The 16,958-nt window shown below is 47.6% G+C and overlaps 1 protein-coding gene and 1 long non-coding RNA gene across 2 annotated transcripts in view; one reads left to right on the forward strand and one right to left on the reverse strand.

Annotated features, from left to right (window-relative positions):
- Positions 1-16,958, forward strand: part of LOC146805688 (uncharacterized) — a 254,035-nt gene that overhangs the window by 115,159 nt on the left and 121,918 nt on the right. The window lies entirely within an intron of this gene.
- The window catches only part of DIPK2B (divergent protein kinase domain 2B), a 267,311-nt gene that overhangs the window by 52,149 nt on the left and 198,204 nt on the right, over positions 1-16,958 (reverse strand). The window contains exon 4 of the mRNA XM_085622964.1: positions 5,573-5,861. Within this exon, the coding sequence (XP_085479090.1) occupies positions 5,573-5,861 (289 nt within the window). The remainder of the gene's footprint in view (positions 1-5,572; positions 5,862-16,958) is intronic.

Genomic DNA, 16,958 nt, shown 5'->3' on the forward strand with positions numbered 1-16,958 from the left:
TAGATAATACCTTACTCTTCATTTTTGGTAGTGTGGGTGAGCAGTAAGGCTTTATCAGAGGGTAGTGCTAGCATTTATTGTACACACTTAGACAAGAAATGGTGCCACACACTCAAAGACTGAACCCAGACTAATTTGTTTGTATAAAAATATTATTTAGTTGTATTTATTTTCTAGAACCAAAAAAGCTTGGCACAGGTAAGTGTAAATGGTACTTTTCAAGGCAGGTTGAACAATGCAGGCAAGCTGAATGAAAATGACTTTCTTACAGGTTTGTAAATACTTTGAATACAGTTGAAATTAATGTTAGATTACTTTTGATTACTTTGCAGAGTACTTTTTAAGTAACTTTTCCTACTCAGTGTGATATGCCTAGATACCACACAGGGACACTTCCTAGAGAAAATGTAAGTAAATCAGTTTTTGTATATTTGCAGTTTCTTAGAGTTCCATACAAACCAACTCCACACTTCGAACAATTTTCAAAGAAAAGCAGTCAATGCAATCCTACGGGAGGAAATGAAGTTATCGGTTTACAGGTAAGTACTTGGTTGTGGGAGTTGGGTTTCTGGGGTTCCAGGCATGTCGCTTCCCACGCCGCACAGCTTCACCTGCTGCGCCCGTGTACCTGCACCTGGATCTCGCTGCTGCTGCGAGTTCGAGGCCCTCCTCCACCCGCAGGCTCCCGTCTGCGCCTCATCCCTGGTGGGCCAGTGGAGAGTCGTAAGTTTCTGTCTGCCCGTTCTGTTCCTTTTTTGTATTTTGGTATCTGTATTGTATTCTGCCTGCTGTATTCTGTTACTGCATCTGTATCTGTTGTATCACTGCTGTAGTCTGTCTTCTACTACACCTTTTTGTAATTTAGTTTTCCGTCTGTTTTTCCCCTTTAGCCCTTCTAGTGTTTCTGCCTTCTCCTCTCCCGCCGCTGCATCCCCTACGGCCCGCCCCCCTCGCTCACCAAATCGCTCCTGCCTCCCAGCTGCTCCTCCCTCCCAGCTGCCCTTCTTATGGCGGCCGCTGTGCGGTGAGGAGAGCGACCCTTGAACCTGTTCCAGGCAGGTTCCTCCCCACGCCGCACAGCTCCACCTGCTGCGCCCGTGTCCTTGCACCCGGATCTTGCTGCTGCTGCGAGTTCGAGGCCCTCTTCCACCCGCAGGCTCCCGCCTGCTCCTCATCCCTGGTGGCCCAGTGGGGTGCCATAAGTTTCTGTCTGCCCGCTCTGTTCCTTTTTTGTGTTTTGGTATCTGTGTTGTATTGTATTGCATTCTGTCTGCTGTATTCTGTTACTTCATCTGTATCTGTTGTATCACTGCTGTAGTCTGTCTTCTTCTACCCCTTTTCGGTATGTTTTCCCCTATAGCCCTTCTAGTGTTTCTGCCTTCTCCTCTCCCGCCGCTGCATCCCCTGCGGCCCCGCCCCCCTCGCTTGTCCAATCGCTCAAACCTCCCAGCTGCTCCTCCCTCCTACCTCCCCTTCTTTTGGCAGCCACTGCGCAGCCGCGCTGCTGGCGCACCGAAGGTGTGCCTAAGGGAAGCGCGTCCACGCCTGGACCGCGCCCAGCGCCAGATCCCCTGGCCCCCACGAGCTCCACGAAACCAGATGCCGTTACGACGCCAACATCCGCCATGCACTCAACGCCGGCCGATCTACCACCTGCTTCCAGGCCACCCCAAAGTGCACCCACGGACCCTTCACCTGCCGAAACTGCAGCTACACCAGCCAGCGGGCACCAGCACGTCCTGCCCTCCCCCCACCGAGGCAGGCCACAGCCATCTTAGATGCATTCTGCTCAACACCTGCTCCGTCCGCAGGCACGCCATCGAACTCTGGGACCTGCTCGACTCATCCTCCCCGGACGTCACCTTCCTGACAGAGACCTGGATGAACACCTCATCGGCACCCGACGTTGCCATAGCCATCCCGGGTTGGCTACAAGATCACCTGCAGGGACCGCACCAACAGACCAAGAGGAGAAATCGCCATCGTCCACAGAAACACCCTCAGAAGCTCGACCAACACCGTAGACACCCTCAGCACCGTGAAACACCTGCACGTCAAGATCCACATCGATCCCAACAACACCCTCAGAGGAACCCACGTGTACAGAACCCCTGGACCCAGGACACAGTTCAGTGACTCCATCAAAGACGTCGTCAGCCCACATGCCTTGTCCTCCACAGGCTACATCCTCCTTGGAGACCTAAACTTCCACCTCAAGAACGCCGATGACAGCATCTCCACCACACTACTGGACAACCTCGCCAACCTCGGTCTCAAACAGCTTATCACGACACCCACCCATTCCGCCGGACACACGCTCGACCCCATTTTCTCCGCCAGCTGCCACGTCACCTTCAGCCACACCACCGATCTCCATTGGACCGACCACCGCTGCATCCACTTCTCCTTCGAGAAAATCACCGCACACAACTAACAGCAAAGAGTCCCCCACCGCAGCTGGAACAAGGGCACCGAAGACCAGCTAATCACCACCCTCACCCGAGACCCACCAACTGACCACACCGACACAGCCGCCCGCGACCTCAGGTAATGGATCGACGACTGCGCCAACACTCTCGCCCCGATCAAGAAACCCTCGAACAGACGCACTGACAGAAGGACCATCTGGTTCACTGCCGACCTCCAGGCCTCCAAGCAGACCTGCCGAAGACTAGAGAAGAAATGGCGCCACGAGCAAACACCGGACAACCATGCAGCCCTCAAGAATTCCAGCCGCAGACACCATCAACTCATTCGAACTGCCAAAAGGACCTCCTTCAAGGAACGCATCGACAACAATGCATACAACAGCAAAGAGCTCTTCAACATCGTGAAGGAACTCGCCAACACCTGCTCCAGCTCCAACGACATCCCGCCACCACAAGATCTCTGCGACTCTCTAGCCACCTTCTTCCACCGCAAGATCGTAGACATCCACGGCAGCTTCAACATCCAGACCCCCCTGACAGCCGCCGACACCCTAGACTCACCGGCCCCCAGCCACACCGGCCTCCTGATCTCCTGGAACCACGTCAACAACGAAGACACCATCAAAACCATGAACACCATCCACTCCGGATCACCGTCAGACCCCTGCCCCCACCACATCTTCAACAAAGCAAGCTCCATCATCGTACCCCAACCCAACTCAGAAAGATCTTCAACAGCTCATTCGAGACCGCCACCTTCCCGGAAAGGTGGAAACATGTAGGGATCAGACCCAAAGGACCCAAAGGACCTCAAGAACTTCCGGCCCATCTCCCTGCTCCCGTTCCCAGCAAAAGTCATCGAGATCGTCAACAGACAACTGACCCGCTTCCTCAAAGAGAACAACACCTTGGACTCGTCCCAATCCGGATTCCGCAGCAACCACAGCACCGAAACCGCCCTCATAGCCGCACCGACGACATCAGGACCCTGCTGGACAACGGCGAAACCGCGGCCCTATCCTTCTAGACCTCTCGGCCGCCTTCGACACCGTCTGCCACCACACCCTATGCACACGCCTCTACGACGCAGGGATCCGCGACAAAGCCCTGGACTGGATCACCTCCTTCCTCACCGACAGAATCCAGAGAGTCCGCCTCCCGCCATTCTGATCCAAAGCCACCAAGATCACCTGCAGTGTACCCCAAGGATCATCCCTCAGCCCAACCCTCTTCAATGTCTACATGACACCGCTCGCCAACATCGTCCGATCACACAACTTCAACATCATCTCATATGCCGATGACACCCAGCTGATCCTCTCCCTCACCAAAGACCCCGCCACCGCCAAAATCAACTTCCATGATGGAATGAAGGCCGTCGCTGAATGGATGAAGAACAGTCACCTGAAACTGAACTCCGACAAGACGGAGGTCCTCATCCTCGGCTCCACCCCCTCCGACGACTCCTGGTGGCCGGCCTCACTGGGAGCTGCGCCGACACCCACCAACCATGCACGCAACCTGGGGTTCATCCTGGACTCATCTCTGTGAATGACCCAGCAAGTCAACGCCGTATCCTCCTCCTGCTTCAACACCCTCCGTATGCTTCACAAGATCTACAGTTGGATCCCCACCGGAACCAGAAGGACGGTCACCCAGGCCCTCGTCACCAGCAGGCTGGACTACGGCAACGCGGGAACCATGGCTAAACTCCAGAAGAGACTCCAACGCATACAGAACGCCTCCGCACGCCTCACCCTTGACATCCCCCGCCACAACCACATCACTGCCCACCTGAGGAACCTGCACTGGCTCCCCCTCAACAAGAGGGTCACCTTCAAGCTCCTCATCCACGCCCACAAAGCACTCCAAAGCGCCGGACCAGCCTACCTCAACAAACGACTCACCTTCTACACTACCAACTGCCAGCTTCGCTCCGCTGACCTCGCCCTCGCCACCGTTCCAACCATCCACCGAACGACCACCGGCAGCAGATCCTTCTCTCACCTCACTGCCAAGACATGGAACACCCTCCCCATCCACCTACGACAGACCCAGGACCTACTGACCTTCAGGAGACTTCTCAAGACCTGGTTGTTTGAACAGTAGCAGCTCCCCCCCACCTCAGCGCCTTGAGACACTCACGGGTGAGTAGCGCGCTCTACACATTTTTGATTGATTGATTGATTGATTGGGGTTAGAACCAGGGTTCCCCCAGGGTCGAGAATGCACTCTCAAAGCACTCTCACCGGCACTAGGGCGGCCAGGTGCAGAGTGCTGAGGCCCAGTGTTATCCAATGGGGGACAAGGGGCCTCCGGTTTACTAAAAAACTTCACATTTTTATTTGTTTTTTAATAATTTGGGGTTGTTCCAATTTGTCTGTTGAAGACCATCGGGGTCGGTGTTTACATGGAAAATTGTATATTCTAGAGTTCAATAAAATCAAATGTATTATGTTTGAACATACTGAATTTTCATATTAAATGTGAAGTTCTTCTGTAAAAATAAATATTGTTTTATATATATATATACTACTTTAAGGTTTTATCTTGGTGATATCAATTGGATTTCCTTGTGGATGATTGAAATTAGGATACAAATGAGAGTTAGAATGAGATTTAACCCAAAGGGAAACTTTTTGTTGGCTTATAGTTGTTCCAGGTACACCAGACCTACAAGTACTGTCGTTGTTCTATTGCTACCTCATGTAGGGGGATATTTTTGAAGATTGTGGAGCAGTGCAGCACAGCAAGCCACCTTGCTGCGCTGCCCTCCATCACGGGAAAGGGCACAAATGTGCCGTATTTAAGGCATATGGAGCTTTCCTGTCCTTTTCCCTTGCACTGGCACCCTTTTGGAAGCCTAGCGCCAATGCAGGCACCCTTGCACCATGGTGCAAGGGTGCCTGCTTTGCATGCAGGATTGTTTTTGAGCAGGAAGGGGTATATTCCTGCACAAAAACAATTCACAGAGGCATATTCCTCTAGCTATGTGTGCTGCAGAATGCATAGTTTCTAAAAAGACCTGCATTTATAATACATGTTATTTTACCATAATAACAGCTATGTAAAGGGAATCAAAGACTAAGAAAGACTTTAGAAATCCATTTCCCACATTGTAGAAGATTAAAGTTGTCACGTACCATCCTGCTTGTCGATGATTCCCAGTGTGCTAGAGTCCTTAATGAACAGACGGCCATCGCTGAATACACCAAAGGTGTCTTTCTCAATGTGGGTGAAGTAAAAGAGATAGTTCATGTCATTGCTCCTCATGGACTTGATAATGCGAAGGAGCTGGTACCCCAGATCTGCTGCAACTTCAGCAGTGGTGTTGTAGAAGTCTTTTAGTGGACTGGTACTTGCGCTTACAATTAGACGTCCGCAAGCGCCTAGGTACTTTGGAAACGGCCAGCCTTCTGAACCTGGGAATATCTGCCAGAGAGAGAAAATAGTCAAATGACATCCTGCAACCTAAATGTTTACTATGAAATGCCTTAATGTGTATATAGCTATGTATGATATATATACAATTTTGCCACTTATGCCCCAGTGATTAGCAACCACACAACACATCGGTTCACAGCAAATTAACCTTTGATTAACCATTAAACATTTTTTTAAATAACTTACTTGAATATTTGAGAGTTTCTATAGGCGCCCTCTGATTTCTGCTCTGATAGACAAGCACTTTGTCATATCACGATAGTCATCTGCAAGAACAACAAGGTAATGGATGGAATGCTCGAATTAATCTCACCCGCCAACAATCACTCGGGCCGAATCCCACATTATGTCACCGGATCCAAACATTACATCCATCACTCTTTTGTATCGCTCTAAGTGGACAGGTATGTCCAGATGTGGGTTACGTGCACACTGTGTCACTGGAACCAAGTATGTGACATACTTATTGACAGAAAAGAAAGACTATGAAATGTGGGATGTTGATGTGTTCCATTCAGTGTCTGACACTAAGGGACTTAGTTAGAGTTTGGCATACAGGATACTCCATTAAAACGAGAGGCATATCCTGTCTGCCGTATGACAAGTGCCATAGGCTATATGCACTTGTATTATGCTGGACAGGACATCCACCATGTTTATGGCAGAGAACCCCATCCTACAACCTCTAAATAAAGCCCTAAGTAAATGTAATGAGTAGGAATGCTATTCACTACCCATGCAACGTTGCTTCATAACAAGTCAAATGCATCATTTTTTACATGATCTGGAAGCACTTCTTACTGAAAACTCTTTTAATACTAAAGAAATAAAAAATGAGCCTCCTGTTTCACACAGCAGGCAGCCAGGCATGGATGAAAACTGTTGGAAAATGTCTCTCTCTCTCTGAAGGGTTACCCCAACCTTTTTGACTTCTTCCTCCTCTTTTTCTGAGTTTCTTTTTGTTGGCTTTAAGACTCTGGGCACTTTACCACTGCTGACCAGAACTAAAGTGCATGTGCTCTCTCCTCTTAACATGGTATAATGGTTTACAGCTGTTTGGCATATTTGATTTACTTGTAAGTCCATTGTAAAGTGGTATATCATATACCCAGTGCCTGTAAATGAAATGCAAATAGTGGACCTGCAGCACTGATTGTGCCACCAACAGAGGTAGCCTTTCAAACCTCTCTCAGGCCTGCCTCTGCAGGGCCTGTGTGTGTAGTTTACTGCCACTTCGGCTTGGGATTTTCAACTACTTTCAAAGCTTAAAACTCCCCTTTTATTATACATAAGTCACCTCTAAGGTAGGCGCTGGGTAGCTGTTAGGGCTGGGTTGTGTGTAAAAGAAAGGTAGGACATGTACTGGTATGGCTTGCATGTCCTGGTAGTGACAAACAGCCTATTTTGTTTTCCACTACTGTGAGGCCTACTCCTCTCATATGCTAGCATTGAAAATTCCATAATACACTTTAAAGTTGTAATTCCTGATCAGAGAAGAGTAGATTTTTCATGTTTTATATGTTTAGAATGGTAATGACAAATCCTCCTCTCAGGTAAAGTTGGATTTCGCATTGCTACTTTAGAAATGCCACTTTTAGAAAGTGGATATTTCTCTGTGCTTATAACTCTGTGTGCTTTCCAGCCTGTCTCCAATACACGCGTGGGCTGGGTGACAGCTACACTTTGTGTATTCCCTCCAGACAGCCACAACACAGGAAGGGTAGGTGTATCTGACAACCCATCTACATACATCTGCATTCTGATGGCCTTGCCTGTGCAGGATGGAATGGAGGGGGCTAACACTTAGCTTGAATAGGAAGTGTCCTGTCCACACACAATAGAATGATTACCCCCAACAGATTGCAGACAGGACTGGGTTGACAGAGATACTTGTGCACTTCAGAGATCTGCTTTGAGGTCTCCCCACATCAAATGCATTTTTGGGTATAAGTACTGGGTCTCTGACCCCCTAAAATTAGACTCAACTGGACTTGTAACTGAAGCTCAGGCATAAAAATAGCTGTGCTGCTTAAAGAACTCAACATGACTGCTGATTTGGAATGCCTGTTTTCTGTTTGTTTGCCTGCTGCTCTCTGACTGCTGAAGGAGAGCTGGACTCGGCCTTCTTCCAAGTGATCTCTAAGGGCTTGCCTCCTGTTGCTAGAGACTCAGAGATGCCAAAGTCTCTACCCTACTCCTGTGCCTGACTCACTGGAAGTGGCCCAAATACTTGCGACATGGATTTCAGCGCATCTCCTGTCTGCACATAGCAGAACCGTTGCATTGACCTGGCTGCAGTATTAAAATTGGTGCATCACCTCGCAACCAGTACATTTGCTTCTAAGCGCTTAACTGCATTTATTCCTTTAAAATTCAATATCTCAAATTCTATACCTTGGATTTTTGTTGTTTTGGTATTGTTTTGTTTATAATATAATAATCTATTTTTATGAGCCTACCTGGAGTCTTTTTGTGGTGTATTCATTGTGTTAGTGTGTGTGTATGTTGCACAAAATACTTTACACATTGCCTTTTTAGATAAGCCTGACTGCTCTGTGCCAAGCTACCAGAGGGTGAGCATAGGTTATCTTTTAGTGTCTGACTAGAGTGGTGGTTCCAGCCTGGCCTGGATGTATACCTCAGCTAACCAGAAATCCCATTTCTAAAAAAAAAACTATCAAGACTTCCCGTCAGTCTAGCTCAATAAATTCTCCAGATGTCTAAGAGTTTCAATGTTGGTTGTCAGGTGTTTTCTGGGTTCTGGGGTAGTCAGTGGTAACTAAGCAGTTCTTTAGTGAGTAACGTTTTTAACACTGGTGTCCCTGGGTTTTGGTTTTCTCTGCTCATGGAGTTCCAAGCATTCATGTCGCCCAATACTGTTTGAAGGGTTGTATGGTCTATCTTCAAGACTTCATCTAGAACATAATGAAGGTTGCAACTGCGAAAATGTATAGCTCAATACTCAGAAAATGTTGCTGTCCACTCAGAGCTATATCTTTAAAAGATTATATGTATTTATTTACAACAGACTAAAGTTAGAACTCTCAAAATGTGAATATGCTAAAAATACAAGGGCTTAAGAATGTTCTGGGGCTGTGATATACCCAACTGCAGTTTTGTCCATGGTACTATGTAACATCTAAGGGGCTTATTTACAAGCCCCATGCACCACTGGTACGTCACTTTTTCCTATTTTAAAAGTGCCCTCCGCAGCGCAAGGGGCTTGTAAATATGCCCCTAAGTTTGGTATATTTATAATACTCATCATGTAATAAGTAATATTGAAAAGTTCTATTTTAAGACCCTTTCTTTGTTTCTCTGTATAGTGTTTAGACTCTCTTTCGTATGGGCATTCCCCAAATGTCCCTTAAAAGAAATATATAAATGATTAATATTATACTAAGTGGAAATATTGTGAGGTCTCAACTGTTGGATTTTCTAGGACTTAATTCTCTCTGTAGGTTTTTAGGTCGAGTCTAGGCAGCACGCATGCACTGTCTGAAAGACCTGGTGTAATCCATATACGCAGTATAATCCCACCTGCTGCTTGCTATTGGGTCTCTCCAGCATTGCTCTGCTTTCCTAGTTCCGTATTGGCTGGTGCTCCCCAGACGTCACTTCCGTTTCATGGCAGGCAGCACCGACCAACTACAGTTTAGTTATGCTGCAGGGTTGTATCTTTTCAATTATGGACTACTTCGTTGTTTTTTTTTTAATCCACATGGCGCCTGGTTTACAGGACGCCATGCGCATATGTTTATTTGTTTTTGCTGGCTTTGTTTTTTTTGATACACAATTTTATTGTTTTTTTTAACAAAACAACATAGATAAGAACAGTGCAGCACATTGCAGTGACAGTAAGTAGTAACATGCCCTTAAGGTTTAGCATGTAGTTCAAACCAGAGTCCTGCCAGGCCACATACAGTTGACTGGAACTAGTGAGACAAGCATAGCTATTCTATTTGGCCCAACCATTTGCCCCAGATCTTGTGATGTTTTGCCGGGCATCCTCTGGCTTCGTAAAGGGGTTATTCCTGTGTCGCGCACCAATCCACCCCTTTGCGCCACTTCGTTATGCAAGGTGGGGTAGGGCTTCTCCAGTTGACAGCTATATCCATTTTGGCCACCATCATGGCCGTACCCAGGAAGAGTTTGTCAGCTCTGGACCCGTCAAGGCCTTTTTGCTGGCTTTGTACGTGCATTTTTTTTATTTTGTAACAATGTTTATTGTACATTTCAATTGTTTCCACGTTAAAATGCTGTTGCGTACGCTGAAATAATGTGGGACATCCAAATGTGACGCATCGCTCCAAAATAAACCCGCACCAAACAAGTGATTAACCGGCCTTTATCTTTTAACATTCCAGCCGCTCCGCCCGCTCTTGTTGGGGCAGTGGGCAACAGTGATTGTTTAGTGTTGCAGGGAGAATCCTTGTATACCTCTTTAAATGCACTTAACGAGGGGGCGGGGGGGGGGATATAGCTATTGGAGCTTGTGAATACGGTACTGTTTATTGCCCGTTCAAGACTTCCTCTCAATTTCCTTCTCAAGCACAAAATGCCTGCGAGCAGATCATGTGTGCTGCCGCTACCACCTCATCTGCCACAACTCCTGCTGTGATTGCCAGAATGTAGGGGAAAGGTGAGGCCCCGCTGCTTCAAGGGAGGAACACATTGTCTAGTATCTGTAAATAAAACTGCAGTGGCTAGTCCGCCGTCTTTCTGACATTCTACTGTTCTCTTGCATGCATACCAGAGCAGAGGCGCTTCTGCGACCTGGTACCTAGCTGGCCGCCACGTTCTACCCAGTGCTGAATAATTATTTTTATGTGATCCAAAACCAGTTTAGAATTTTGCTTCAGATCTCTCATGACAATCCGGTTGTGGGTAAACTGGCATGGTTTTTCAGATTTGGCAATAAATCACCACAGACCAGCAGTTATTACAGATTGTGAAATAATAGTTTTCCCTTCCCTTGTGTAATAATCCCACCACCACTGTCCCACTGCCACTCCCTACAAACATCTTAGTGAAAGAGGTGAATTGCTGGTTAAAAGCAAAGAGGAAAAGGATGATATTTTTTTATTTTTCATTTATTTTTTTATTTTGATTTTGTAACACATTTTATTAGGTTTTTTCTTTAACAATTTACATCCATTAGGAAATAGACATGCATATTAGGTACATCAGATTTCGCAATACAGTCTGGTTTAGGAAGGCCACTGTGGATACAGTAGTGTCACCGTATGTATTTAACAGCATTACATTTTCCCGTTGGTCAGTGCTTGACAGTATTGGTTGGGTTTTTAGGCCTTTTCTGAAACTTCGGTTCCTCGGAACAGAAAAATTCAAAACTGTAACATTCTGGCAGGTACTCCAAGCTCTGCAGAAGGATGCGTATTATGCTTGCATAAAAAAAAATACATCTTTCTTCATACCTAGACAAAAGTCTGTTATGGATCAATTCTGTTCATTGGGGTCAAACATATGCGAAGGCAATTTTCATAAACAGCAGTCCGCCTTCAACCCACGGATGGACCGGCAGTGTAATGTAAATGTAAGCAAAGAACAAAACCCAACTTTTATCCCAATGAAACTCCCCCTTTCACTCATGCAGAGAGGTAACTCACAGCGTGGTGTCATAGGCCGTCTCAGAGAATGGTAGTGATGGGGGGGGGGGGGTGTCAAGTGTGACGAAAGGCTGTTAAAAGTAAAATCTCAGTGTCGCAATATTTACTCACTACTAGCATTATCTCTTCAAATGGGTCACTTGAACAGAAAGGCCGACACCTCAACATGTAGACTTCGGTGGATGTAGACCATGAATGGGACCTTCGGCTGTATCTAGCTAATCGTTATTTAAAGTTGGGGGCATGCAGCACCGTCTGTTTGCTATCCATACCACCTTCACAGATATTGTACAGTAAACATTCCCACAGTTAAAGGGCCAATGGGGAATAATTCTTTCATTTTCATTACATTCTGATACCATTGATTCAGAGGGTGGTTCAAATAATCTGTTTGCATAGAATCATGCCCACTTAATGGATCCAGATTGGGCTGATATACTAGGGCTTGGTATTCAGAACTATTATATCTCAGTTGTGTATATCATTTGCTTACTTGCCTGAAAGTAAACGTACTTTGTCAGACAAAGGAGTGAGTACTTCATCCATACTTAAATCTACTTTTTTGAGTTGGTTTGCCCACTTTATCAAGTCAGTGATCAGGGATGTTCTGTTCATGGTGCTTGACCTTCCACAAAATTAGCACAGCAGTATATAAATTGGTGAATTGACAAATGTTTTTAATATTGATAAGACAAGGCATAAGACAGATTGCAGTTCCTGACCACTGACAAACAAGCATTTGCATGCAATAGGTCTCGCAAGGCTGGCAGTAAAAGAGGCGCAGTTATTCCCAGCCTTGCTTCTCGTAAGCAAGGACTATAAGTACAAAGTGCATGTTTACACACCCCTTGCAGGTTTTCAAAACACATAAATAACAGACATTGTCATTTACAATGCCAATAGCTTAAACTCTCGGAAATGCGAGACCTATTGCATTACAAATGCTTGTTTTATACAGTTAGCGAGCTAGTTTCACAGCTTGGATCGCTAGGGGCGCTATGGAGGCAGCTTCCAGGAGGAAATGCAGCTGTAGTGATGCCCCCACATTTCACTATTCCACCTCTGGACGCTGGTGAGCATGGCTCAAGAAACTAACGAAGGGGGCTGTGAAATAAAGCGGTGATGTACACTTACATTCTTCATCCAATCCCCTTTATTGCAAAACTCGGACAATAATGATGGTGCTGGCTTTTAGCATATAGCATTAACAGAACATATAATGTCCTTTCAATCAATCAATCAATCAATCATTTGTAAAGCGCACATACCCGTGAGGGTTTCAAGGCGCTGAGGGAGGTGGGGGGGGCGGTGCTATTGCTACTGGTCGAAGAGCCAGGTCTTGACTCGTCTCCTGAAGGTCAGCAGGTCTTCGGTTTGTCATAGGTTGAAGGGGAGGGTGTTCCAGGTCTTGGCGGCGCGGTGGGAGAAGGACCTGCCTCCGGAAGTGGTTCTGCGGATGCGCGGGACCGTGGCCAGGGCGTGGTCAGTGGAGCAGAGTTTCCTGTTGGGTACGTAGAAGGAGAGTCGACTGTTGAGATAGGCTGGGCCGGTCTTGTGGAGTGCCTTGTGTGCGTGGATCAGGAGCTTGAAGGAGATTCTTCTGTTGACGGGGAGCCAGTGCAGGTTCCTCGGGTGGGGGGTGATGTGGTTGCGGCGCAGGACGTCGAGGATTAGGTGTGCAGTGGCGTTCTGGATTCTTTGTAGTCTGTTGATGAGCTTCGACGAGGTTCAGGCGTAGAGAGCGTTTCCGTAGTCGAGTCTGCTGCTGACTACGGCCTGGGTGACTGTTTTCCTTGTGTTAGTCGGGATCCATCTGTAGATCTTGAGGAGCATGCGGAGGGTGTTGAAGCAGGTGGAGGAGACTGCGTTGACTTGTTTGGTCATGGTGAGTTTCGAGTCGAGGATGACTCCCAGGTTGCGTGCGTGGTTGGTAGGGGCCGGGGCGGTCCCCAGTGAGGCGGGCCACCAGGAGTCTTCCCATGCTGAGGGGTTGGGCCCGAGGATGAGGATCTCGGTCTTGTCTGAGTTCAGCTTAAGTCGGCTTTCCTTCATCCAGTCGGCGACGGCCTTCATTCCCTGGTGGAGGTTGGATTTGGCGGTGGAAGGGTCCTTGGTAAGGGAGAGGATCAGCTGTGTGTCGTCGTGTAGGAGATTATGTTGAGGTTGTGCTGTCGGGCGATGCGTGCGAGTGGTGCCATGTAGACGTTGAACAGCATCGGGCTGAGGGAGGATCCCTGCGGGACGCCGCAGATGATCTCGGAGGCTTCGGCTCGGAACGGGGGGAGGCGGACTCTCTGAGTTCTGCCGGTGAGGAAGGAGGTGGTCCCGTCCAGGGCCTTCTCTTGGATCCCTGCGTCGTGGAGGCGCGTGCGTAGTGTGCGGTGGCAGACGGTGTCGAAGGCGGCAGAAAGATCCAGGAGGATGAGGGCCGCCGTCTCGCCGTTGTCTAGAAGAATCCTGATGTCGTCTGTGGCGGCGATGAGGGCGGTCTTGGTGCTGTGGTTGCTGCGGAATCCTAATTGGGAGGGTCCAGGATGTTGTTGTCTTCGAGGTGACGGGTGAGCTGGATGTTAACTGTCTTCTCGATGACCTTTGCCGGGAACGGAAGCAGGGAGATGGGCCGTATGCAATTGTTTGTTACTAATACCAGTGCTTTAAATGGGCCGGTACTGTCCGGTACTGAGTACCAGCCCTTTTTTATTTTGAGCGGGAGAGTACCTTCTCTTCTCATCAAAAACGTAATCCTTTTAATTGGAGAGTACCGGCACTTCTCAGAAACAAGCAGGTACTCTGTTTCAGAGTACCTGCACTTCTATTTTTCCATTATTTCAAGCACTGACTAATACCCACTGAATGCACACTTTTTAAAGCACGTCAGGATGAAACACTGAGTAAACCCTGCCAAGAACCCGCAGTGTATTCTTTTGGTTACGCAGCCAGATCTTAACTCACTGAGCTATTTCAGCGGTTTAGAGCGTGTTGGCTACATTTTTCTCTCCTATCAGACAGCAATTACGGGTACATTTTTGACGATAAGCAATGTTTTAGTTGTACACTCGTTTCCTGTGACTAGGTTTCGTGTTTTCAGCCAGACGACAATTTTCGCAGAGATATGCAGCTAGTGAGAGAAGCCATTACAATTTCAGAAACACGTTTCGTTAATTTTCAGCTGCGTGACACACTGTGAACATGAAATAAGAAAGCTGTAAAACGTTCTCACTTCAAACAAAATAGAGTTAAGCCACGAGCCGAAATAAACGCTGAGACGTTGCAGCACAGGACTGCTTTCCTCAAAAGTTCCATTTGCAGACGACAAACAATAAATTAGCTTCAAAATATTTTACCGTATATAACGGGAAAGGTGTTACAGCGTGATTAAGTGATCGTGTTTTTATAAGATGTTGCCGACAAACCTTGACACTCGCTGCTAGCGCGACAGAATTCAGCAGAAGGGACTCTGTGCTAATTCATATGCAAATGGATGCGCGAGTTAATTGCTTTTGGGTTGTCACTGGTGTTTTATGTCTGACTTGTAAAGATCACGCCTGGCATATCTATTATGTTGGGCTCAAGTGAACTCTAGTTCTTGCTAGCGGCGTGATGCAAAGGAGGCGATGTGTTCATTCATATGCAAATAGCAGAACAAAAAGCTACTGTGACGTCTGGAGCCGTGGGCCAGTGAGGTGCAGCCTGGGCCCAGCGCGCGGTGGTGTTGGCACCATGAGGTGGGAACTGACCCGGTGCTGTGCGAATTTACCTCCGTGTCATAGGATCTGGGACTGCCTAAGGCCTTGTCTCAGTCCCATGTGGTTTTCATTCAGGGTTATGTGAGCTTGATTCCATTGCGTGTAGTGTCTGGCCAGCATTATATGTGACGTCAGCATTATTATATGTGATCTTGCAGAATTATACTCAGTTTGCAGATAAAATAACGTCTGTTAGATAAATAGAGACATTTCCCTTAAAAAGCTCAGTTGAAAAGGGTGGGTGACAAATTCCGTTCCGCTCGCGGAACCTGCGAAATTTTCGCGTTATGTGCGGAACGCGAAAATGTCAAAACTTCCGCGATCTGCGGCGGAACGGAAATATGCAGGGCAAGATTCATTCTGGCACGATGCTCCTGTCACTAAACCTCAACAGGGAGCACTTACAGATCTAAATAAAGCAGGTGCCTGAGTTGAAGAAGCTCAAATTCAGTAACGCATTAATCAGCACAAAACATTCGTAAGCACGGTCGAGTCTAGGCAGGTGTGCTGTCTCCCCATATCTACCGTCAATAATTTGCTGTAATCCTTGATGGAGCTCTGTGCATCCATGAGTTTCTCGAGCGCAGTCCCCGTGTAGTTCCATACATGCCAACATTTCAGAAGAGCAAAGTGGGAGATTTAAAAAAAAAAAAATCGGGAGAATGGGGCCTTCAATAGGGTTTCTGTCATGTATGGACTTTGGAAGTGTGCTGCTGCAGGATCGGACATTTTAAAGCAAATTCACGTGTTTTTTTTTATCACCTTTCAGAAGCATGGAGCAGGCAGAGAAAGAGGGGGATGCAAGAGTCGTGCACTGGCCTGGCAGGTTGCGGTCAGTGCATTCACCCCCCTCCCTCCCCCGTCAGCCCGGGCTGAAACAGCTTCCGGGCACACACACAGCCGCCCCCCCCCCCCCAGTACTTCACAGGTGTTTAAAAGACCATTCGGTTGTTAATGGGGCTTTGTTGGTTTTTCACCCCTTCTAGAGCCCCTGCATCGCCATTCTGACTCTTGCTGGAAAAATTAGCACGTTACACATTACCAAGCCCTGTCAGCTGAAACCTCGAGGAATCGGGTTTTTGCTTGCAGGAATCGGGAGGCGGGAGACTAGCCTTCAAATCGGTAGTCTCATGCCTGAATCGGGAGTGATGGCATGTATGTAGTTCCTGACACCAGGAGGTTCTGTCTCCTCATCTGCTGCTCTGATCGGTCTCTGGCCGTTTATAAACAAGAGGCATGTGAACTGCATGGAAGCCCCGCCCGTTTGGCCCAAGCCCACACACCCGCGGTGTGCAACGTCTTCCCGCCCTTTCCCCCACTATGATGGACAGCTCACTCAAGGGACCCCGGCGCCCGTCGGCGCGGTGGCAACGTTACAGACACACATGGTCGCTAGACAACTCTTCTGGCCCTTTACGCAGCTGTAGTGTAGGAAAACAAAGCACTATACATTTACCCAACGAGGTAGCACTTACTGATTAGCCAGTAGAAAGTACTCCAGTTGAGTAGAGGTATTGCAAAAAACGGTGGCATCTTCTTGGGTAAATATGCAGGGCAGTATTCATTCTGGCACGATGCTCCTGTCACAAAAATTAAACCTCAACAGGAAGCACTTACAGATATAAATAAAGCAGGTGCCCGAGTTGAAGCTCAAATTCAGTAACGCATTAATCAGCCCAAAATCTCCACGAGCAAGTGATATTTCGCGT

Source organism: Triturus cristatus, chromosome 8 (genome assembly GCF_964204655.1).
Source record: "Triturus cristatus chromosome 8, aTriCri1.1, whole genome shotgun sequence".
NCBI classification, from domain to species: Eukaryota; Metazoa; Chordata; class Amphibia; order Caudata; family Salamandridae; genus Triturus; species Triturus cristatus.